General features: G+C 40.1%; 1 protein-coding gene across 2 annotated transcripts; it reads left to right on the top strand.

Moving 5' to 3' along the window:
• Positions 1 to 7,268: 7,268 nt before the first annotated feature.
• LOC124281317 (UDP-glucuronic acid decarboxylase 1-like) lies at positions 7,269 to 25,820 on the top strand. 2 transcript variants are annotated; one of them, XM_046717342.1, is made up of 2 exons: positions 7,269 to 7,401; positions 23,856 to 25,820. In XM_046717342.1, exons 1-2 carry the CDS (start codon positions 7,343 to 7,345, stop codon positions 24,892 to 24,894), a joined length of 1,098 nt encoding a protein of 365 aa, XP_046573298.1. In that variant the 5' UTR covers positions 7,269 to 7,342; the 3' UTR covers positions 24,895 to 25,820. The 2 variants fall into 2 exon arrangements, with proteins under 2 accessions (XP_046573298.1, XP_046573299.1); XM_046717343.1 differs by lacking the exon at positions 7,269 to 7,401 and adding an exon at positions 7,479 to 7,592.
• Positions 25,821 to 27,011: the final 1,191 nt, after the last annotated feature.

Genomic DNA, 27,011 nt, shown 5'->3' with positions numbered 1-27,011 from the left:
AACTATTAAATGTCTAGATATTCAAGTTATAAGTATAGGCAGATCGCCTGATTTTTATTTAGTTTCAAAATGCATACAAGTATGATAATAAACTAATTAGGATTATAAGACCAAATATAAAGACGCACGTTGACGAGTATCTACATACTGGTGAGTGGACGTTAACCACGTGAATGTAGCAAGAAATATATTGCGCAGTATTGTCACTTCGACCCCCACCTCGCTTCCGAGGAAGAAATCGTTATGTTACAAGTTGTGTCATGCGAAATCCTGTTGGCCATGATTCAAATACATATTTAACTACGAGTAGAAATTAGTTTTGATTTTCTAACTTGATGAAAACAAACCATAATCTCATTAATTCTTTAACAGACTTTAGCCCGTGATGTTACGATTATTATAAATGGCAGCGCCCTGTCGCGAACATCCGCCAGTCTGAGAATAAATGCTATTTAGGTTTGTTTTCACCGAGTTACAAAATCAAAACTACTTTCTACTGGTAGTAAAATATGTATTTGATTGATGGCCAATATGATTGTGGATGGCATATCTTATAACATAACAATTTCTCTCGTGGAAGCGAGGTGGGTGTCAATATAACACTACTTACAATATTATTGTCACTTCCACCACAACCTCGCTTCCGAGAAAGAAATCGTTATGCTCTCAAGTTGTGTCATAGAAAATATTTTTGGTCATCAATCATACATTTACTGTACTACAACTAGTAAGTAGTTTTGATTCTTTAACTTCCGCGAAGCGATCTGAACACATTTAAGATATCGTTCCAAGCTTCCACAACGCTCGCTTCGCACTCACAAACATAACCCATTTAGCACGAACTACGGGGTCCGGTGGAAATTAGTGCATGGTGACACCATCACTCGACCCCCTAAGAGGGCAACGCAACGATTGACGGCAACGCAACGATTCGTTTTGCTTTGAGTAAGTTTCGTTGTTCAGACCATCCTTTAATGTTGGAATATGGGTGGAAGGTAAATATAAAACAACATGAGCGATTCTGCCCTCTGTGTATTGTACTTACCATTGAATCAGAGTACCAATTCTTTCTTGAATGTTCATTTTACTGTGATCTGAGAAACAGCCTGCTCCCACAATACATTGTACTACATAAATAATCCATGTGAAACTAAATTTATCAACTTATTATTGTCTTGCAATTCTACAACTGTTAACAACCTTGCTAAGTTTATATTTCTTGCATTGACAAAAAGAGCGAAGTTTTTGAATATAGAGTATAAGATTAAATGAGACATTGTACATGTTAGCGTACAGCTTAATATTATATATGGCGCTGGATTGTATTGTCATCTTTATAATTGTATAATGGGTCGGTGGCCCTTGTACGAAATTAACTCTCACTCACTAGATATATGCTTACGATGACACATACTTAAACTAAACGTGACAAAATTCACTTTTCACCCAAAACATTGAACATTTAAAATGTGTTCACCACTGCAATTTCGACTAGTCGAGTCGGTAATCCTCATGCCGCCCCCATGCCACTATAGCAATTAGCGCATGCAGAACAATAATTTACAATCACCCACCAGTTATCTCCCCTTGCGGATATTTCCAAAATTGGAAATCTCACATTTCCAAAATTGGAAATTTTTGGAAACATCATCTTTCCAAAATTGGAAATGTCTTGGAAACATCATCTTTCCAAAATTGGAAATGTCTTGGAAACATCATCTTTCCAAGACATTTCCAAGCTTGTAAATGTGGATTTTTTTTCCAGTGCCACCCATAACATTCCCACCCATGGCATGTGACTTCTGGCACTTCTGATGTACATCTGAACGCCTCCGTGGTGTAGTGGTTAGATCGTCTGCCCGGAGTGCGGAAGGTCGCGGGTTCGATCCCCATACCAAAAGACGTTAAAATGTGGTACTTGTTGGTCCCTGCCTGGCGCTCGGCATTATGGATACAACAAGGACTGGTCGGCTCGGAGTCAGTATAATGTGTCTGAGTGGGGTATCAAGTCAAAACATTGATTACACAACAGTATTGTATCCTGTTGACTGGGTTCCGTCCTATTGCGCAACTTAGTACAATAACCAGTCCAGAATTTTGAGACCAATTCATTTAACTGGATGCATAAATATTAATCAGTATTATTTAATACATCTAAGCACTTGTATATTGCAACGCTACGCTCCTTCTAATCCTTGCAAACATGTGCAGCGTGCTTTGTCGTACAGCGTGCTCTGACAAACGGAAACCTGGAAATCGTGGAAATCTCAAAACGAGGCTCTCCCGCTAGAATAGTGTGGCGGTCTGGTACGGACTTGATATTCCATCAATCACATTGTGCGTTATAGACGTACACTGCATAAGCACAAAACACACATAACAGGTGTAACCAGCGAGCCAGATGCATTGTGAATAATTTTACGATCTCATCATACTTGGGCTGTCTGTGAAGTCTTAGTTAAGGTCATGCTGCCTACACCTCGCCATAAAATGTAGGAATACGATGTTATTAAAGTTTAAAATTATAATTCATTTGTAAAAAACCATTTTCTTATGAAACAAGAAATTGGAATTCAGTGTAACCATAGTTGTTTGTGATGTCTATTTTCACTTTCACGCGAGAAAATTCGGATCGACTGAAAAGTAGGTCATTGTCTGAATAGGTTAATGAGACTCATGTTTCGGTTTGTCATGCTTCACTGCGGCATGGTATCTCAGTGGGCTAGCACTATAAAACCAGCTTAAGTCTGGGCTAGTACAAGCAGCCGCGCATCCACATACACAAGCATGCACGTCGTCATATGAGTGAAATATTCTCAAGCACAACGTTAAACCCAATTTCACCTCACCTCACCTGATGTACATCTAAAAAAATCTCTACTTTGAATTCTGACCTGCGCATGTGCACTCGCATTCTCATGTGACCTCTCGGCACTCCTGACTAATATTACAGCTATAAGGCGGCAGTCTGTAAATAATCGACCAGACAATCCAATGATCAACAGCATGAGCATCGATCTACACAAGTGGGATACGATGACATGTGTCAACCATGTCAAGCCTGACCGCCCGATTCTGTTAGTCGTCTCTTACGACAAGCATAGGTTGCCGAAGACCAACGGAACCTGGATCTTCAGGGGTCCAGGTTGCCGAAGACCAACGGAACCTGGATCTTCAGGGGTCCATGGTATTTTGACATTATTACACCAAGCTATGAACCTATTAATTTTTGGATCCAAGTCACCTGACTCATTTGATTATCCGTTTATTCAGAAATAAGTATATGATTTAACTGGGAATACTTTCGTATCGAACTGTCGTTACTGCCGACTGGGCGTCAGTAGACCCTCCTACATTTACATACTAATTATGGCCGTTCCACATTGTCAGGGGAGATGGTAGCTCATTCGCTCCACTCGGATGAGGCGTCGAACGACCGTGACTCCTAACAAACCACATTTCATTCATGTACTGGCACACATTCATACAATAATTAAATCAACACCAAGTTCTATATACCCACATAGGTTTACTCAAGTCCTCTCTTCATTTACAAGGTCACTCGGACTGGACAGGACAGGGCAAGCTCTTTACCAAATGTGGAACTGCAACGATCGCGATGCGAACGTTCTGCTGACTGTGAACGGAGTAAATCCACTTGAAATCCTTTGTCCTTTACGTGATATAACATTGTTATATCAAGTAATCAATGTGATAATTTAAAAGCATAATTTTCTAGGATAAGTGTAAAAGTTTCAAAAGATTATGTGGACGAATTGAAAACTTCCGATAAGAATTAAAGATCAGGCGTATATAATGTTGCCGTATATAAAGTTGTCGTTTTCTGACAAGTATGAATTCTCATGTCTATGTCGAATTATTACAGTTTCAACGCACAGTGGCAGGGAATTTTAAATATACAAATCTGACAAGCTGAACGCTTCTCAATGCGACAATTACAAGTTCCCCTTATGCCACTGAAAAAATGCGGCCTGGTTCGATTTCGAGAGCCGTCGAACGAAGCCTATTTAATCTGAATTTAACATCACACAAAGATTTAATTCCAGCTGCTTCTTGATTACAAAAAAGCACGTGCGCATGTGAGAACCGGTTTTGGTTTGGGACTATGAAAACTTGGACAGTGTTCTCATGTTCACCAAAACATGTTTGAAAATCCCTGGTTGAAAATTCAATATACTGATCTTTCGCTTCCGAAGCTGCCAAATAGTCAGGTAAATCCATAACCTGAGTGACATGTGAACCATTGATTGGTTAACCGAGTGAATTAATTCGATACACATCGAGAAGTGTCGAAGGAGTCTTGACAATGAGCGAAATGGAAATTGAATCTTCAATCTTAGAACAATGATCAGTGCGTTCCCAATAATATTGGTCTAGAACCTTTTGAGTGAGTATAGTTTTACGCTGCTTTTAGCAATGTTCCAGCAATATCACGGCGGGGGGCACCAGAAACGGGCTTCACACATTGCACCCATGTGGGGAATCGAACCGGGGCTTCGGCTTCGGCGTGACGAGCGAACACTTTAACCACGAGACTACACTTCCGCCCCTAGAACCTTATGGGTAACGTGAAATAACGGATATTCTGCCTTGAGACGTATTCAATTCAATTCAAAGTTTATTCTCATGAGTCATATACATGACATAGAGTAAAACATAGAGAAAAACAAATACATGTGCAAAACAATGAAACAAATACATATTACATTAACGGAGCGTACGCAAGCCCATTTTACAAAAAGAGCAAGTTTAACAAGTATTGGTTTGTATGTGATAGACATAAGTGAAATATATTTATCCACAGTGGGATGTTTACAATAATATGGAGGGAGATATTTGTTTCGTAATTCGTTTAACTCATTGCATTCTAACATAAAGTGAAATTCATCCCCAATTTTACTCTTGCATGATGTACACAATCTATTTTCTTTATCAATTTTATGCCATCTACCAGTTTCAATAGGGAGTCTGTGGTTACAAGTTCTAAGTTTTGTAGTATAAATACGTAAATCTAGAGGAAGTTGCAACAAATAAGTTTCAATATAAAGATTATCCTTAAACATATTGTAATATAGGCCTTTCGATGATTGTGATTTACTTTCTCTCCAAGTTTGTAGAAACTGATCAACGAGTACAGTTTTAACATTATTTACCAGCCAATGGGTACTCTGAAATTCTTGTAATTGCCAAATGTAGCTAAAGCCTGTATTCTCTAAGACAGATTTTACTTCCGCTATTAGCGGATATTTAGCATTTGCCTGAGAATTGTGCAAATTGAACATTAATTTATACATTACTTTTGATAGTTTACCATGAGATAATAATAATTTACACCAATATGATAACATTCTCAATTTGATAGAAATACTAAGTGGATATCTTCCAAGTTCACTGTCAAGCATAAAATCTGGGGTTGTTGTTTTTACCTTCAATATATATTTACAAAATTTCAAATGAACACGTTCTAATTGAATAGTGTTTTCGTAGCCCCACACCTCAGCACCATACAATAAAAAAGGCTTAACAAGTTGATCAAAACGTTTAAGTTGGCAGTCGACCGGTATATCTTACAAGCGAATTTTTCTAACTATAGCAAACATTGCACGAGAAGATTGGTCAGAGAGCCGTTTAATGGCTTTACAAAAGCGACCAGTGCTTGTGAATAGTACACCAAGATAAACATAATGTTTTTCTACCTCTAAAACAGTATTCTGCAGAAGAAATAATGTACTAAGTTTACTGCTTCTTTTGGAAAAAATCAAAACTTTAGTTTTAGAAATGTTTACTGTTAGTTTCCATCGTGTACAGTAAGCATCAAAAGTTTCCAAACAAAGTTTCAAATCAGAAGGAGATTCAGATAAAAGTACTGTATCATCAGCATAAAGAATTACCAGTAGCTTAATGAATATACCAATTTCTTTTAGTGCATAAGCATTTACAAATTCCAAACCAATTACGTTATTTGATAGAAAATATTCCAAATCATTTAAATAAAGAGCAAACAGAAATGGAGATAAATTTTCGCCTTGTCTAACACCCGTATTACAAGGAAAGAATTGGGTTGTACTGCCATTATGAGAAACACATGATTTTATATGCTGATACATATTTTTTATAACATTAAAACATTTTCCAGTTTACTTAGAGCGCTGCGGTGCCATATAGGCATTGTAGAAGTAATGTATGGTTCTGGAGTAACAGTGCACTTAAACTGTCTATATGTTGGAAACTTATTACCGTTATCCCATGATTTGGCTTAAGTATTGTTATCATGTATCAGAAAGGAACCTTTCATTAACTGAACACTCTTCGTGCCGCGAGTTGGCACGACGACGCTTTGTGGGTCTCATGGCCCTACCCTGCCATGTGTATCCGACCGTGAGACCCATGTGATGATACAAAACCTTTGACACATATTTGCGGTTTATAGTATTTATTATAAAGCTGCACACAGTCCCCCCTCTGGTGTCCTCCTCAGTGATATTGCTGGAATATTGCTATAAGCGTCGTAAAACTAAACTCACTAGGCTACCCCACCCGCTTGTCGTAGGAGGCGACTAACGGGATCGGGTGGTCAGGCTCGCTGACTTGGTTGACACATGTCACCATTTCCCAGCTGTGTAGATCGATGATCATGATGTTGATCACTGGATTGTCTGGTCCAGAGTCAGTAATTTACAGACCGCCGTCATATAGATGGAATGTTAGCTATTGCAGCGTTAAGCAATAAACAATCAATCTTTCTGCGCCCGTTTGTTTGGAATCATAGGGATTTGCAGTGTTGAAGATTGGGATGGGCTGCGGACTTCTCTATGCAGGAGTAATTACATGGCTATTGTTGCGTGTGCCGCATTAAATTAAGTTCAAGTACCACAATCCACTGTACTAATAACGCTCAAAAGAGAAATTTTATCAATTAATCGGCCGAACAAACCCCGACTCACATAAAGCACCTGTAATCGATCGCAAAGTCGTTGGTTGATTCACAGTTATCAAACAATAGCAACATGGTTTACTACCGCGTGAACAATACACCTTGACTGTTTAGCGCTAATTGCTTATTTTTACAATATGTGATGATAACACTCCACGCTTGAAAGCGCTGATTCCGACGATAGCCACACCTCGTCACCATGGTAATGCTCACCTGTGTCATGTATCCATCGGCATTCCAGCCAATCAAAAATCACTTAACACATACGTCGTAAAAAGCCGGTTGTGTGCATTGCGTTTCCAGCAAGCCTCCACCAATCAGGCTTCAGCTCACAACGCGTCACTGATCTCAGGTGGTCCGACGGGTAGACTAATCAATACAAGGCTCATGCTATATATGAATCATTTGGGATCTGTACTCTACCAAGGACTCACCTGCTCCTATCTGTAAGTAAAAGATATTCATTTCCTCATTGTATATGATATCCATTATAACAAAATACGCCAAGGTAATATTACCTATTTCACAAACTGTATGTTGTGTCAGGACGGCTCCGTGTCCCGGCTGTAGGCCGGCTATGTCGCCGCTGTATTCAACGCATATATGGGACGCTGTTTGACGGAGCGTTAGGTTTCAGGTACGGAATTTCTCGTTAGTGGAGGGTAATATATTGTGTTTATTGGTCCAGCGCTTGCGTTAAAGTACGGATAGCAGTTCGTGCTCGATGGTAGCCCGGTGTTAGCGTTGCCAACCACCCGTTGTTCATGTAAATAGATATTAGTCTGGCGTACTTAGCATAGCGACGCTCCTTGACTCATATACTCGGGAGTACACGAGTGCGTACTTCCATCAGTGTTATCACTTTAATCGCACATTATCAGTCGAAGTGACCATGCATACTATCAAAGCTCTCGGGGGAGAGCTGTGTTGACAGCGTTGTTGATACCATCCAGTCACCATGGTGATTTCGGGAGACGCTGGGTCAAGTAGCCGTACACACCCAGAACCCTAACGAGGCCCCAATATCCGCACTACCCCTTTCATGTACTTTGAATTGAGATAGAGTTGCGACGTTTTAGCGTGTTTAACGGTAGCAACTGGTTATTGTTGATTTAAGTGCAGGAGAGATACACGCATGGTAGTTTACTTTGAACGTACCATATGAGTCAGTTCTACAGCTATACAGAGCTTAAATTGAGACAATATTGTCTGTTACGATCCGTCACCATGACCCCGACATTGCTCAATACCGGCATGAATACATGGGTTGATGTGACGTTTTAACCCTAGCTGTTGCCGATCAACACAAACCCTTGTCAACAGCCGTGCCGTCGATGTTATGAACAGTAGTGATATAAGTACGGCGGCCATGTTCAGAGCACATGTTTTGTGAGCACGCCGATTAGGGACCGTTCATAATTTATGGCTAGGGGTGTGTGTGTGTGGGTGGGGGTGGGGGGTGTGTGTGTGGGGGGTGATGATGATGATTTTTATGGAGAAGCATGTACAATGTGAATGATGACACCCCTTAAAATTTATGTACAAAATATGTAACACCCCATGCATGTCAAGTACAAAATGAATTACCTCCCCTCCACTTCCTATAATTTCCTAAGCATGATTTTAAAGATATTTTTAAGTACAAAATTTCTGACCCCCAGCTCCCCAGAACACAATGGGTGACCCCCTTAAAATCATCATCACCCCCACCCCCGCCATAAATTATGAACGGTCCTTATTATTATATGTTTTACCAATTATTATTATTATATTTATTATAATCTATTTATATAGCGCCGAGTTCCAGCTAGGCTGCTCACGGGCGCTTTGTTTTTCCCTCAATCATAGGATGTCAGTCTCAACGGCACTTCGTATTATCAATTTCAACTCCCTGGGGAACATACAACTCTTGCAACCACAAGGCGCACCCAGTTAATGTGGCTTTCCCATCATTACGATGTACCCATTCACAGCTGGGTGGACTGGAACACATAGTCACAGTATTTTGTCCAAGTTTACTGCACGTTGCTGTACCCGCAACTAGGTGTTTGCCCGTATTCATGTGGCCGCCATCTGGTCATATACCAACGGATTCGTGGATTCTTTTAAGTGCACAGGGCTGTGTACTGTACACTAGGGGTTGTGACAACACTGAAAGAGTCTGCACACAAAGTTCACTCCAAGGTTTTTACACCCGGTCACAGGTGGGTGCCCATGATCCCGGCGCCTCAAGCTCGCTGGATTACCAGCCACACGCCTTAGACAGCTCGCCCACCACGCCCCCCTCATGTCAATCTCTATACACACACATATGTCTGTCTGCTTCTGCCCCCACCCACTCATACACACACGCACACGCACTCGCGCACACAGGCCGATGCAATAAGCAGACTGTATTGAGAATAGTGTCGAGACGATTATGCAAAGCCATGATTACATATACATGTAATGCCATTTAGAAAGTGGTCAAGACTAACATGTTCTATTTGGAATTACACTTTCCCATCCAGGTTTTGAACCCACATCCTCAGGGTCAGGCACATAATCGCCAGTACACAAAGTTAGCCGCCTAACCAGCTCAGCCACCGCGACTTCGAATTCCACGGTGTCTAGATGTTATTTAGGCAACCCACGCTGTCGCCCGTTCGATCTTGCTATTCATTTCCACATTGCGTATGATGTGAGACCTGGGTGGCTGGATGCTGGCGTTATCAGCGGCTTCGGGCCTTCACCAGACCACAGTATCACACGTTCAGGGCTACACTAACATTTCACACACTCACACGCACACGCGCACACACGCACGTATTTTCGTTTAAAACAATATATAAAAATATAAACTACTAGTAAACTAAATGAGGCCAGAACCAAGAGACAAGGCCCAATCATTATAGGGTGGGTATGGTCCCACGCATGACAGAGTTATGTCATATGTCACGCCCAGTTTGAGGAGATCCTGGTCGTTTCGCCCCAAGTAGTTTCAACCGGGTTGTTCTACCCTGGTTGTTTCATCCCAATTCCAAACTAGGTCAGTTCATCCCATATTAGGGGCTGTTTCACCCCTAATCAAGAGTTGTTTCACCCAACTAATTGAGCGTACATTGAGAATGGTATTAATGCTTATATCTGTTAATCCTAATTAAGCAGTGTTTTTACAACAATCAAGTAAGTGCTACTTTGTCTGTCTTGAGATGGCACAGAGGACTTAAGCTTATATCTCATCTAATCTCCTCTCATCACGCTTGAAAACTTAAATGAACATTTAGATAAGGCAACATTGATTTAGACATTACACTTGCATTTCTGTCATGGCGACTCCGTGTTTGGGGATCTGCCTCAGCTGCAAGAAGAGAATAAGACCACGTCAAGATGGACTGAAGCCTGAAACTTGTTATCGTCATCAACACAGAATATGTGGCACAGATAATACTTAGTCATAACAACTGTTTGATAAAAATGTTTCATGCATGTTAGTACAGCCAATATGAACTGATACAATTATTCAAACAATCTGAATATGCTGTTTCAACACTATACATAGATGAATAAAATATTGAAATAATTTTATAGTTGATCTAATAATAATTATATGTTGGGGTGAAACAACCTGTAAACGGGGTGAAACTGAATGGTGTGAAACAACTTGTAAACGGGGTGAAACTGAATGGGGTGAAACAACCTGTAAACGGGGTGAAACTGAGTGGGGTGAAACAACCTGTAAACGGGGTGAAACTGAATGGGGTGAAACAACCTGTAAACGGGGTGAAACTGAGTGGGGTGAAACAACCTGTAAACGGGGTGAAACTGAATGGGGTAGCACAACCTGTAAACGGGGTGAAACTGAATGGGGTGGCACAACCTGTAAACGGGGTGAAACTGAATGGGGTGGCACAACCTGTAAACGGGTTGAAACTGAATGGGGTGGCACAACCTGTAAACGGGGTGAAACTGAATGGGGTGGCACAACCTGTAACCCGGTGAAACTGAATGGGGTGAAACAACCTGTAAACGGGGTAAATTGAAGGGGGTGGCACAACCTGTAAACGGGTTGAAACTGAATGGGGTGGCACAACCTGTAAACGGGGTGAAACTGAATGGGGTGGCACAACCTGTAAACGGGGTGAAACTGAATGGGGTGGCACAACCTGTAAACGGGGTGAAACTGAATGGGGTGGCACGACCTGTAAACGGGGTGAAACTGAATGGGGTGGCACAACCTGTAAACCGGGTGAAACTGAATGGGGTGGCACAACCTGTAAACGGGGTGAAACTGAATAGGGTGGCACAACCTGTAAACGGGGTGAAACTGAATGGGGTGGCACAACCCGGATGAAACGGTGTCGTGCCGGAAAGGCTAAAATGAATTTTTCAGATGTCCCGGGAAGGCTAAAATGTATATTTCGGATTTCCCGATGTGGTGCTCATATCCGAATCACCTGGATGTTTACAGCTATTACTTAATACGCTTTCCAATTATTGCACAGACTCGAGCCTTAACGTTAATGTAGACAAAAGTAAAATTATGGTTTTTGACATGTACGTTCACGTGACACATACATAAACTATTTTGTCTGTCTGTGTGTAAAAGAGGGAAGTTTCGACCGGAGGAAATATAGTGCTTCGACCGGAGGAAATATAGTGCTTTCTTACACAGGCTCCTTTATACTCAAGCTTATAGAACTCTAGCAGGCAAGGTCTTAAAGCTATGAATGCTTTACTTTAAAATGTCAGTTGTTACAACTTTTCATTGAAAACCTTGTGTGAACTATTCGACTCTTTTGTTACCTCTACTGTGATGTATGGTGAAGTGTGGGGTATTGTGAAATGTTCTGATGTTCAATGCCAAATCATCTACAGTTGCTGTATACGGCGAACTTGGGAGGTAATGGGAAATAATGGTTATAAATCATGGTTACCTAGTGTTAAAATGTTTTTGTATGAACTTGGTTTTGGTCATGTTTGGGAATTTCCAATTGTAAATATTTGATAATCCTGTCTTCTTTGTAATTTGTCAGAGCCCTCGAGTGAGGCGCGCCGTGTTCATTCAGCCATAACATTGCATTGCTAGTACCGGGAAGGCTACCCTCATTGAACCGAGAAGCGTCACGATTTTAGCCTTTCTGGCCATGAACCGATGAAACAGCCTGGGGTGAAACCGTGCTAGGGTGAACGTGTTTGGGGTGAATTAACGTTTCAGGTATGCCAGAGTTGGTTTTTTTAAATCTTTTTTTTATATTCCTTTTCAAGTTTCATGTACAGACAGAAGAGTGACATGTGTTGGCAGTTACATCATCAAGTTAGTACAAACTTGTACACACATATGAGGGTGTACATATATAGATAAATAGAAGTTAGTTTGAAAACATTGTTACTCTAGTGAACACAATAGTTTGAGGAAGTCAAACTGCATCTGTGCTAAATTAAAATGTCAGAGTACCATATCTAAGTGTTGCCATTTCCTATTAAAAAAAATATTATTATTTTTCTTTGCAATAAACCTTTCGATATAGCATATGTCTTTAAGTAACTTGAGAAATTCTGCAAAGGATATATCTTGCTGTTTAAGGCTTGAAGTATAGATTAATCTTTTTTGCAAGTAGTAAAATGTGATTTACTACTTGGTTATTTGAAGGCAGTCCCAACATAATGATGAATTTAGATAGTGTCATATTGGTTTGGAGGTTATCATTAAGAAATTCTTCAACTTTAACCAAAAAGTTCCGAACAAATTGACATTCAAAGAAGACATGTGATATATCCTCTGAGGCGGTTTTACAAAATGTACATGTATCATCATCAACCAACTTCATTTTCGATAATTCTTTTTTTGTATAAATTATTCTGTTTATAAATCTGTATTGAAAGTCTAAGAGCTTACAGTCATTTGTACATTTCCTATACCGGTAATAGCTAAATACATCTTTCCAGTCAATCTGATGTTGAAAGACAGTGTTCCAATATTCTAAGGACTTGGGTGTAGAATCATTCTTAATTAATTCGTCATAGAATACCCTTGAGCCTTTAGCATTACAGATAATATATTTGCATATATTATTAATATGAGGTTGATCGAATGTAAATGTTGTGTTTCTTATCTGATATCTCCAGTTATTTGAAATGTTGTTTAACAAGTGTTGATAGTCTAAGAAAGTTCCCTGTATTTTTATATCTCTGTTTTAAATTTTCAAAACTTAGAAAGCCATTTTCATCACATATATCTTTTATACTATGTATACCGCGACTAAACCAGTTTTTAATAATATATGATGATTTAAAGAAATGGTTCAACCAAAGTGGTTGAGTCAAGATTTGGTCTACATCGTTTTCCTCAAAAGTAATTTTCCTATAGAACATCCTCCAAGGTATGTCAGATTTTATCTTGCGTTCAATCCGCCCATAATATTTAAGGCTGTTGGTAACTGAATTGGAACCTCCACACGTACCCAGGTGAACTTTGAGGTAATTTAAGTTTTAACCCCCATGGAATTGTTGAACTTTTACCAATGCAATGATGATTATGTTATCGCGAAATCAATCGCATGTTACATCATGCAATTAGCGAACACAACCGAGCAAAGCCGATGGTAAGGCAAGGGAGATAATTGTGGATGTTTTTCATCGTTTGCTAGCTGGCCAGAGTCGGTGAAGCAGTTCTACAGTCATCTTGACAAAGAGATTTGAGTAAATGGATGGAAGGTTTTGCCACTAATCCGGTCACCGGGTGTCTCCAGGAATGATGTGTGATTGACTGTGTGTCCCCACTAGGTACGAAAGGTCGATAACAGGTCACAGCCGGCTCTTTGAAGTCACCGGCTCGCCAATTCCATGACGAGGCAATGGGATTAAGTTCAACGCTTAACCTGATTAATGAACACTTTGCAGAACACAGCCGACTGTACAAAAAGCAGAAGCGATCATTATTACCTCTTGTCGAGAAGGAACTAAGATTCCTGTTTGGCATCGTATGTGCTGCAGATTTGAATACGATCAAAAACAATATAACAACTTAGCAGACAATCAGATGGGATTAGCTCACATAATACAGTAAGAACTATCGGTAGCGCCAGGACACCTACTTCCCAGAACCATTACTCCGAGCTATTCACTGGCCTTTCTAAACGAGGTAAAAGCGACTTTACCAACATGATTTAAGTTAGCTGGAAAACCCGAAGAAAATGTATGGAACTTCTATAAAACTCTGACATATGCCACGGGTGATGATACAAAGTTACTCCGGTCCCCTTGTTAGATATAAACTTAAGCAGCAAACATGACTTTTATCAACTTCAAAACTTACATTTTATGACTGAAGCATTTTTAACAGGCCTAAAAAACGAGCTACATATACTAGTAGTTTTGAAAACCTTGTGTTAGCTGTAAATGCCGAACTAAGTATGCATTCTTTATGAATTCGGAGGTCTAAAACAAGCATCCAGCATTCAACAGGTAACTGTCATATCCAAAAGTCCCATTTTTTCATCCAGCTTGAATCAGCTTTGTATGCTCGTGTCCTGCTTGACTGTATTGATTTTGTCCAATTCAAAGGATCAATATTTCCAATCACCATATATGAAGGATCTTTTTACTAATACTAGTTGTCATTCATTAATTGGATTTTAAAAAGAAATTGATTTATTTGATAAATTCTGATTATGTTATGTAATTAATAAGTTGATTTTAAATTTGGTCGAATGAGCAAATAACTTTGATTGTCAGTGTCCGTACCTTCAAAGGGGGGCGAAGTAACGTAAAACGATTACCCTCCTGGGAGGGTATGTAAGTCCCATTTCATTTAAAGTGTTTGTCATCTTCTGTGTTTTAATCGCAGAATTTGTGTTCTTCTAATGCTTGGCTAATTGGAGTACAATGGCCAACGGCTGAGGGGATGGTATAAATCCAGCTAGGGTCCATGCAGGAAGCAAAGGCACTGTAAGTCCCCATGGTCCCTGGTATGGTGATCTACCTTCAGTTGCTGGCCATCTATAGTCCTTATTGAAATTGTATTGCTACATAAGATGATATATTTTATGGCTGCATGCTAGTTTTGACCTCTAGCTGTGGTCATCTAGTCCTTATACTATCCTTTGTTTACAGATTTTGATTTGAAATGTATTGTTTAAAAATATCGTGTAAATTTATAACCGATCAAGTCATATGGCTGGAAGAATGATAGACGTGGGATAGCTAGCGGTATTTACCACAATGTACTCGTACTCATGCTGTGTAATTTAATGACTACCTATCACTTGGCATATCAACAGTTAGTGTACAACTGCACTAATGTACTTATATCTACATATATAAACGTGTACTATTTGCATCCATGTTGCCTTGTTGTATGATGAACAATATAAACGTGAGGTCAAGGCTATGAAAAGGTAGTTCACATAAGTGGAGCACATACGACACGACATAACTTCAAGAATTTAACTAGTACAATAATACAATCTAACCTTAAAACAGAGAGAAGGCTGAGAGAGTCCCTTGGAGTCTTTATTCGTAGCAGAGTGAAACGTCTGCTGCTGGACTCAGTATATATAGGGACTCAGGCCTTCTGTGGGATTTCTGAGTTAACTAATATTGTAGCTATAATCTAACACTGACCACTTAAAATCATTTACATGTATATCACTACGCAACTGACATAAGCTACTTACAATGACGTTGCGCCCAGCCATGTACAGCATGTTACGGCCTGGGGCATAACCCTAGCAGAGGCAGCTTGACTGAGTTGCATAATGCAGAGTTACTGATATGTCACAGTCAGCTACGTGGATAGCGAGTCGTTTACTTTATCTTAAAAAATATATGAATGTTTCGCTGATTGTTAAATAAAATATTGATGTAAATGCGCAACTTATTATTGAAATATAATCACCATAATTTGGGATTAGTTACATTGATTTTAAGACCATGGCATATAGCCATAATGAGAAAATGAAGTTCTTATTGAGTTCGAGGGTGGTTTTATCAGTTAGTTCGTAGCCAACATGTTAGTAAGAGCACCCGTTCTCTGTTCGTCACTACTACTCGTATTGTTTGAGTCTGGACCAGGCAATCCAGTGATCAAAAGCATGATCATCGATCTACGCAAATGGGATACGATGACATGTGTCAACCAAGTCAGCGAGCCTGACCACCCGATCCCGTTAGTCGCCTCTCACGACAAGCATGTGTTGCTGAAGATCAATTCTAACCCGGATTTTCACGGGTCTGTTGTTTGAAGAGTACCAGAGGTGTTACACTAGGTTTAATTGTTGTATCAAACATTTTGAAATATGTTTTTTTACATGAATTTGAAATTTACATTGTCCAATTTCTTTAAATGCCTGACAATATCAATTCCCATGTAAAACAGCAATATTTACCTAGATGCCAAGATAGCGTATTAGCGAAATGGACACCTATATATCTATACATTTCCCATACATCTCACTGGTTAAATACAACCTGTCAGAAGATACATGGTGGTGTAATAGGTCTCGCTGTTATAGACTATTTGCATTTGATCAGTTGACCATCCCGAAATATGGGTTGTCGAATAGTGGAAAAAGAGCATTTGTCAACCTCTGTACAGATTACAAATACACGAAATAAAGGTGAAAAGTCCAGAGCGACCGGCGAACATTGGCCAAGAAGACACCAATACCACATAAATCAATTCACATAAAACGACAATGCACTGAAGAAATGAAACGGTTCATTCAGCTGTACCTTTAAGGCTTTATGTACCCCCCACCCAGGCCAACATAGTCTGCTGCATGTATGTACACGAACAGAGCTACAGATAACTTTTGGGGTCATTGAGTTATGTACTCGCTTGTGTTCATCTCAATTGGGTATCCTAATTTTCCTTTGAGTAACCACATAAATTGTATCAACCTCACTCAAACTCAATTGGGTATTTTGTCATTTTCCATTAATTGTAAAAATATAATAAAGTTTCAATGTTATTTATATTGGATCTCTAATATGAGAAACGATAAGAAAGACTGCAAGTTGAACAGTTCATGTGTTGAAATAGAAGCTCTGAATATACCTCAGTTATTTTATCTGTGCACCGGTACGCAAGCTGTGATTCGACATTTTTGTGTATACGCATGTAAGATCAAATTTATTGAGTATATTCCAAACCTTCAAGCATATTCTTGATTGCTCTTGACTCGCTTAGAGATATAGTTGTAGTGCAGTTGGAGTTATATGGTTCTGTTCTACGGTTAAGAAATATAGTTGTAGTGCAGTTTGTGTTGTATGTTTCTGTTCTATGGCTAAGAAATATAGTTAAGGCAAATTTGTGGGGGTATATGTGGCTAATGCGTTCTTTGGTTACACCGAAAGCCAGGGTTCGTTTCCCCACATGGTCCTCACGCGTTAAACTTATTATTGCTGTCCATCGCATGGAAGGGCAACCTCCCATAACCCCTTCGTGCCATCTTTGTCCCATCTCCGCTACAGGTTATCAAAACCAAGTTCGCGGTCCACCGCACTGCTAGTCCCTAGTCTGTTACCTATTTAAGTATAGCAGGACAGCCCAAACACAGAGACAACTGAGAGACCGAGAGAAAGACTTAATTGGCATAATAATATTTTTAACAAATAAAAGTTCTAACAAATACGGGTCTATGAATCGTAGAAATATTTTGATAGATATTTTCTGGCAAATGCAGGACTATGAATTGTATCAAATGTTATTTTATGCATGAAACACATAAATACTTTGGTCACAATTAAACATCATCATGTGTGAACATCTTGACATATATTTTCTGACAAGACTGGTCATGTTCATTTCATGCATTCAATCATCATGCAAGTGTTAATCAACGTGTTTATTCAAGCTTGAGAAGATGACCAACAGCGTCTAAGAACTGCACTGGGGATTTCAGGTCACGATTGAGTTCGTCCTTCAGGAGACACAGGCGATTCTCCACCTCCTCCTATACTCACTTTCTCCTGTTGTTGTTTTGACTACTTGTTAAGGAACTGTGGCGTAGTTGTAATGGGACTGGGACGTAGGAATTTGGGGAGATAGCCCCCCCTCTCCCCCCCCCCCCACACACACACAATGACAAATTCGGCCTCTGAGTGTCGGCATAAGCCTGATAGATCACCCTTCAGTATACTTGTTTTGGATTGTAAGTACCGACGGCAACCTCAAGGGGCCCTAGTGTAAGATCTAGTGCAGATTTGGCCTTCAGCAATGCATGTCGTCGTGTGCCCACTGCGTACATCGGAACATTTTGAGTTTCCAATACATACAATAATTCCAATACAATGATTTCTTCCTTTGTTTTCGTGAACATATTTTGTTTGCAGCTCTTTGTCATATGTATTTTCACACAAATCGAAACAGTACGAAATACCAAATGCGACATGTTGTCCCGTGAGATCATGATATTTACAAGACAAACATGAAATATGACAAACTATTATTTCAAATATATAAATATGTATATAACTGACGCTTTCGGGGCAGTTACAGTTCTTATTCATAACAAATTGATGATAAACCGATCGTGGCTTTCGAAACGAAGATTCTTTTCTGACCATATCTTTCCAAAAGGATTATCTTAAACAAGGGAAAAAATGTTATAAAGCAAACTGAACATTGATTGCCTGTTGACATTCTGTCCTCGTAGGGTCGTGCAGTTCCCCAAACAGTGACTCTGTTATAACCTTACCTTAGGGTCGTGCAATTCCCCAAACAGTGACTCTATTGTAACCTTATCGTAGGGTCGTGCAATTCCCTAAACAGTGACTCTATTGTAACCTTATCGTAGGGTCGTGCAATTCCCTAAACAGTGACTATATTGTAACCTTATCGTAGGGTCGTATAATTCCCTAAACAGTGACTCTATTGTAACCTTATCGTAGGGTCGTGCAATTCCCTAAACAGTGACTCTATTGTAACCTTATCGTAGGGTCGTGCAATTCCCTAAACAGTGACTCTATTGTAACCTTATCGTAGGGTCGTGCAATTCCCTAAACAGTGACTCTATTGTAACCTTATCGTAGGGTCGTGCAATTCCCTAAACAGTGACTCTATTATAACCTTATCGTAGGGTCGTGCAATTCCCTAAACAGTGACTCTATTATAACCTTATCGTAGGGTCGTACAATTCCCCAAACAGTGACTCTATTATAACCTTATCGTAGGGTCGTGCAATTCCCTAAACAGTGACTCTATTGTAACCTTATCGTAGGGTCGTACAATTCCCTAAACAGTGACTCTATTGTAACCTGATCGTAGGGTCGTGCAATTCCCTAAACAGTGACTCTATTATAACCTTATCGTAGGGTCCTGCAATTCCCTAAACAATGACTCTATTGTAACCTTATCGTAGGGTCGTGCAATTCCCTAAACAGTGACTCTATTATAACCTGATCGTAGGGTCGTGCAATTCCCTAAACAGTGACTCTATTATAACCTTATCGTAGGGTCGTGCAATTCCCTAAACAGTGACTCTATTGTAACCTTATCGTAGGGTCGTGCAATTCCCTAAACAGTGACTCTATTGTAACCTTACCGTCAGGTCGTGCAATTCCCTAAACAGTGACTCTATTATAACCTTATCGTAGGGTCGTGCAATTCCCTAAACAGTGACTCTATTATAACCTTTTCGTAGGGTCGTGCAATTCCCTAAACAGTGACTCTATTATAACCTTATCGTAGGGTCGTGCAATTCTCCAAACAGTGACTCTATTATAACCTTATCGTAGGGTCGTGCAATTCTCCAAACGGCGACTCTATTATAACCTTATCGTCAGGTCGTGTTATTCCCAAAACAGTGACTTTATTGTAACCTTAAGATGTAATTATTAATCAGACAGTTTTGGGCACGTTGTCATTTTTACCAGGTTTGTTGGCAATAAAACCTCCGTTATTTCATTATTCCCAGTTGTTGTTAAAATGCTTGGTCTTCTGGAAAGTTCGAGTCTGAAAATACCGCTTAATAGGCACATTGACATACTATCTGCTTTCGTTTAGAAATTACAAGGAATTCAACGATGGAATGTGATATTTTTTAGACTAACAGCACAGATTTCAAGAGTGACAAAGGAACTCATTCATACTTATTTGTGATTGTGTCTATTTTGGGGGTATTGTTTCGACGGGCATGTGTGAAGGTCAATTGCGATGACCAATTGTTTTGAAGATCATTGTTTTCATTCTGGATAGTTTAGGCCTGTTTCCGACGTTTGGCCACTGCTGGCTCCAGCCATTATTTTTATCACAGATTTTATTGATTTTACCTTTGCTGTTTTATTATACATGCCCTCGTAATGTCTATGAATGTTGTTCAGTGCCACTCTAATGTGCCATTTATGCTAAGCTTGAAGCAATTTGTATTGATTTGTGAACGTAGTTAATATTAGTGACTATTGTTAATCATATATCATTTCTCTCTTGTTTGTTTCGTGCTGGATTCCTTTGCGTACAAATGTCAGGGTCCGAATTGTTCCAGTTTCGAAATCGAGACGTAACAATTTATACACATATTGTTTCTATGGCAACAATTTACTGTGAAATATTTATTAAATCAAAACCCCGTGACATTTTCATTTAATAATTGTAATGAAGTCACTAGTTTGTTTACCTCTGTATGGTCACACTATCTGCTGATGCCATATTTCAAATATAAACGGCATTATCATGAAGTATGTATGTATGTATGTATGTATGTATGTATGTATGTATGTATGTATGTATGTATGTATGTATGTATGTATGTATGTATGTATGTATGTATGTATGTATGTATGTATGTGTGTGTGTGTGTGTGTGTGTGTGTGTGTGTGTGTGTAATGTATGTATCGATATGCATTAATCTTTGTATGTATGTGTGTGTGTATGTGTGTGTGTATGTACATAGCAGTACCCACCTGTGTGCACGCGTGCGTTTGTATGTACGTGTGTGCGTGCTTTGGATACTTGTATCTGTGTGAGTAGTAGTGTAAGTGGGACGACATGTACATGTATGCGTGTGTTTGCGTGCATATGTGTCACCGTGCGTCTTCATGCGTCTGTTTAATACTGCTCTGAGAGGATAACCCAACTAGGTATAGTAGTCATCTTGATATTTTCCTAGTAAACCAGATATCGTGTCTGCTTTTTGAAGCCTAGTAGTGTCTCAACCGGCCGAGTCAGGTCTGCTTGTTGAAAGCGATCACCTAGTTGTGAAGTAGTGCCTGTATTTGGCTGAGGGCTAGTTGTGTCTGCAACTCCATGGACCTAGTAGTGCATCACTATCCGTCTAGAGCCTACACAAACGAACACCTATATATCCTAGTATGTGTTGTCTGTATTGACCTTCAGTGTGAAACTATTGATATGTATTAATCTTTGACCTAAAGCACCACTTATTATATTGTTAGTAGTGTCTGCTTTATTGACCTATCTAGTGTCTGCATCTTGACTGTCTGCGTTGTGTTGTAGTGTTTGTTTATTGTTGCAGTATGTCATTAACCCTAGTAGAACGTATTGACCTAGCAGTGTCTGCTATTGCACACTAGTTGCTCTGCTTCAGGCCCTAGTAGTGTCTGGGTATTGGCCTAGCAGTGTCTATTTATTGACCTAGTAGTGTCTATCTGACCTTAGTAGTGTCTTATTGACTTAGAAGTAGTGTCTGCTTTTTGACCTAGTAGTGTATCTGCTGTGACCTAGTAGTGTCTGCTATTGACCTAGTAGTGTTTTTATTGACTTAGTAGTGTCTGCTTATTGACCTAGTAGTGCCTGCTTATTGACCTAGTAGTGTCTGATATTGTAGTAGATCTGCTTTTTGACCTAGTAGTGTCTGCTTATTGACCTAGTAGTGTCTGCTTATTGACCTAGTAGTGTCTGCTTATTGACCCTAGTAGTGTCTTCTTTTTGACCCAGTAGTGTGTCTGCTATATTGACCTAGTAGTGTCTGCTTATTGACCCTAGTGTAGTGTCAGCTGACCCAGTAGTGTTGCTTACCCTAGTAGTGTAGTGCCTGCTTATTGACCTAGTAGTGTCTGCTATCATGACCTAGTAGTGTCTGCTTATTGACCTAGTAGTGTCTGTGTCTGACCCTAGTATTGCCTAGTAGTGTCTGCTGCTATTGGCCTAGTAGTGACTGTTTATTGACCTAGTAGTGTCTGCTTATTGACCTAGTAGTAGTGTCTGACCTAGTTGTGTCTGCTTATTGACCTAGTAGTGTCTGCTTATTGACCTAGTAGTGTCTGCTTATTGACCCTAGTAGTGTCTGCTTATTGACCTAGTAGTGTCTGCTTATATTCCTAGTTTTATTGACCTAGTAGTGTCTGCTTATTGACCTAGTAGTGTGTCTGTCTTATAGTAGTAGTCTGCTATTGACTTAGTAGTGTCTGCTTATTGACCTAGTAGTGTCTGCTTATTGACCTAGTAGTGACCCAGTGGTGTCTGCTTATTGACCTAGTAGTGTCTGCTTATTGACCTAGTAGTGTTGCTTATAGTAGTGTCCTGACCTAGTAGTGTCTGCTTATTGACCTAGTAGTGTCTGCTTATTGACCTAGTAGTGTCTGCTTATTGACCTAGTGTCTGCTATATTGACCTAGTAGTGTCTGCTTATTGGCCTAGTAGTGACTGCTAGTAGTGTCTGCTAGTAGTGTCTGCTATATTCCTAGTAGTGTCTGCTTTATTGACTTAGTAGTGTCTGCTTTTTGACCTAGTAGTGTCTGCTTATTGACCTAGTAGTGTCTGCTTATTGACCTAGTAGTGTCTGCTTTTTGACCTAGTAGTGCCTGCTTATTGACCTAGTCGTGTCTGCTATATTCCTAGTTGTGTCTGCTTGATTGTAGTGTCAGCTATTAGTAGTGTCTGCTTATTGACCTAGTGACCTAGTGTATGCTATTGACCTAGTGTGTGTCTTAGTAGTGTCTTATTGACCTAGTAGTGTCTGTTTATTGACCTAGTAGTGCCTGCTTATTGACCTAGTCGTGTCTGCTATATTCCTAGTTGTGTCTGCTATATTCCTAGTTGTGGCTTTTTGGCCTAGTAGTGTCTACTATATTCCTAGTTGTGTCTGCTTATTGACCTAGTCGTGTCTGCTATATTCCTAGTTGTGTCTGCTTATTGACTTAGTAGTGTCAATTTTTGGCCTAGTAGTGTATGTTTATTGACCTAGTAGTGTCTGCTTATTGACCTAGTAGTGTATGTTTATTGACCTTGTAGTGTATGCTTATTGGTTTAGTAGTGTCTGTTTATTGACCTAGTAGTGTCTGCTACTGACCCAGTAGTGTCTGCTTATATGACCAAGTAGTGTCTGTTTATTGACCTAGTAGTGTCTGCTTATTGTCCCAGTAGTGTCTGCTTATATGACCCAGTAGTGTCTGTTTATTGACCTAGTAGTGTCTGCTACTGACCCAGTAGTGTCTGCTTATTGACCCAGTAGTGTCTGTTTATTGACCCAGTAGTGTCTGCTTATTGGCCCAGTAGTGTCTGCTTATATGACCCAGTAGTGTCTGCTCTTGACCTAGTAATGTCTGCTTATTGGCCCAGCAGTGTCTGCTTATTGACCTAGTAGTGTCTGCTTATTGACCTAGTAGTGTCTGCTTAAAGTGTTTTTGTAGCACTCTCCTTTGACTGTAGGCGTCATGTAGTGTTGTCGCGATCAGTACATGACATGGCCATTGAGGTTTAATCTCTTCACGTAAATGTAGTATGTGATTTGTCTTGTAGCAACCAATCGGGATTTTGTATATGCCTGTCATGGGACAGTTCCGTGTCTTTATACATCATCACAGGTTGTTTGGCTTTTCAGTTTAGTCGTTTTTAACTCCGCACACAGTGATAAGGCCTTGGTCATAGCCTTTGCCGTCTTAGTGCAATGGCAGTTTGAGAAAAAATGTGTAATAGAAAATATATATTTATTGCTAATGAACGGTTGCTCTTTTACAGAACGAACCAACAAGGCACTACAAAGATGAACAATACCACCCATCACTCTGGCAATGGAAATGGCTCTGTCAATGGTTTTTCCAGCGGATCTCCAACAATCAGTCGAGGTCGTGTTCTCATTACTGGGGGCGCTGGGTATGTAGGTACAAGTATTATACCCATACTGCTGGAAGGAGGGTACGAGGTGACCGTGTTCGACTGTTTCAAATGGGGCATTTCATCATTACTACCTTTTGCGGAACACCCACGCCTCACCATCGTGAATGGTGACATCATGAATAAAGATCAACTCAGGGAGGTGATCAAAGATAAAACAGCAGTCATACATCTAGCGGCTATTGTTGGTTACCCTGCATGCGACAAGGATCCTGAGATTGCGGATCAAGTGAACATTGGTGGTACACAGAACGTAGTGGATCTCATGTCACCTGGACAAGCACTTGTCTATGCTAGCACAGGCTCTTGCTACGGTGCAGTCGATGGTCTCTGTACCGAAGACTCCAAAATCAGTCCTCTGTCTAAATATGGCAGTTCTAAGGCCGGTGGAGAGGAAGTGACTCTTAAAGCCGGGGGTGTGGCTCTGAGGCTGGCAACCGTCTTCGGAATATCACCTCGACTCCGACTGGACCTCCTTATAAATGATCTTACATACAAGGCACTAACAATAAAGCATTTTGATCTCTATGAATCCCATTTCCGAAGGACATTTCTTCACGTCAAAGATGCCGCCCGGGCGTTTGTGTTTGCACTGGAGAACTACAAGGTAATGAAAGGAAAGGCATACAACGTTGGCGATGAGCGCATGAACCTGACAAAGCTGGAAGTGGCTCAGATCATCCAGGAGCAGGTACCCACATGTAACATCACTGAGTCCAACTCCGGGGAAGACAAGGACAAGAGAGACTACGAAGTGTCATACGAGCGAATACGAAAGCTTGGCTATAGATCGACAATAACTGTTCAAGAAGGCGTGAAGCATCTCCTGAAGGTACTTCCTTGTGTACAAGTCGGCGAGGTTGCCCGGTTTAAAAATGTGTAATATGTCAGGATAGAATTCCCACATGTCACACGGATAGCTCGGGGACACTTTGCAACAATTATTAAATATTGAATCATATTCCCATGGACTGAATGAAGGTGCAAATAAGTGTATTCCACTACAATCAAGAACGTATCACTTTGCTGTTCCTGAAACCACGTTTACTGAACATTCCTGTTTGGGATGCAATTAGTCCACTACGGTGATTCGATGACCCTGGCGTGTCTTAGTCGGGACAATTCTACTGGAAGCCATACCTCCCGCATCAACAGCGCTGATGAGAAGAGACATTGTGTACCTGTGTTTGGAACTTATCATAATCTAAATATTATACTTTTTTTATGTATAAAAGTCACCTTGTAACACTTCCGAATCAACATAACTTATTTCGTCATATACATTAACATTATTTATTCATCGGCATTATTCATTTACTTCAAATCTTTAAAGAATCATTCCTTTGTTGCCTTACTGCTGCTGCTGCTGAGTCGACAGGGCTTTGAGGATGTGTATTTGCTGTGTGTTGATGTTATGGCTAAGTGTCAAAGAATCTTCGTTCGACATTTCAAAAGAATGGAATAGCAATAATCTATGTCATGTCGAAATGTCAAAATATCATAGAATGTAATATCAATAGCCCATGTCATGTCGACATAAATTGTATCACGTGCCAGCAAAGCACTCTACATGTTCCACGATTTGTCCCAAAAGGATTAGCAGTAGATTAGCTTGGATAGAGTTAGCGTCCTTGAGGATGTTCCAAATTATATAACTTTATAACTAAATGATTACATTTCCTGGTTCCGTCATTTATATTTTGCACAGAGGATGAAACCGGAATTACTCCTTTTCAGGGTAATGAATCAAAACAAATGATACAAGGTTCCTTACTAACTTATTGAATAAACTTCGCTTCTACCCCTTTAGCTGAAAGAATTGGTTGTGTTTGTAACTGTGGGCGTGGGTTTGTAACTATAGGAATGACTGAACAAGATGATGACGCTTTGGTATTGCCCGCGTCAAACATTCGCTCACAAGGAAGTGTGATATGTGTTACATTTTTGTAAGGTCCTCGTCGCGTGCAGCAGTCTACATTTCCTTTCGACTTGCATCTGTCTACGGGTCCTTGTAGGGCGAAACACATCTATACTTTTAAACTCAGTATCATTTGGAAGTGATAGATATAAACGGGGGCATTTTATGCTTGCCAACCTCTGTGATCAGAGAAAGATGACGTTTCGGAGAATATTCCCACTCCTTCATCAGGTGATATAATCCGAAACATCATGTTCCTCACATACCTTGACAAAGATCTTGTCCCCTTTGTGAAGACCCTTGGTGCGATCTGTATACATGTGCTGCTTATGTGCATTATCAACACGATCATGTCAAGTGTACCATCTAGGGGGATCACAGTAGCTTGTCATGTGTACCATCGACCGGACTTTGTTATATATGTATCCGTCTACGTGAGCTTGTTACGTGTACCACTTACAGCAAATTGTCATGTACGGACATTTGTATCATCTACAGTAGTGTGCCACGTGTATCATCCAAATGGGCTTGTCACATCTATAATCTACAGAGGCCTGCCAGCTGTACCATATACAGTAGCGTGCCATGTGTATTATCAACATACGATTGTCACATCTATAATCCACAGAGGCCTGCCACCTGTATTATCTACAGTAGCGTGCCATGTGTATCATCCAAATGGGTTTGTCACATCTATAATCTACAGATGCTCGCCACCTGTATTATCTACAGTAGCGTGCCATGTGTATCATCCAAATGGGTTTGTCACATCTATAATCTACAGAGGCCTGCCAGCTGTATCACGTACAGTAGCGTGACATGTTATCATCCAAATGTGATTGTCACATCTATAATCTACAGAGGACTGCCACCTGTATCATGTACAGTAGCGTATGTGTACCATTGGCACGTGCTTGTCACATTTATAATCTTCAGAAGCCTGCCACATGTGTCATCTACAGCAGGCACCATATCCATGCATTTGTCACATTTTCCAAATAATGTTTTTTGGTCCCATGTGCTAATTATAGTGGACTAAATGCCAGGTACACAATGTAATGTAATATGTTCCATCTGCAGAA

The sequence above is a fragment of the Haliotis rubra genome, unplaced genomic scaffold (genome assembly GCF_003918875.1).
Source record: "Haliotis rubra isolate DU_JTF1 unplaced genomic scaffold, ASM391887v1 Scf282, whole genome shotgun sequence".
Lineage (NCBI taxonomy): Eukaryota > Metazoa > Mollusca > Gastropoda > Lepetellida > Haliotidae > Haliotis > Haliotis rubra.
This window is presented reverse-complemented; position numbering and strand designations above follow the sequence as displayed.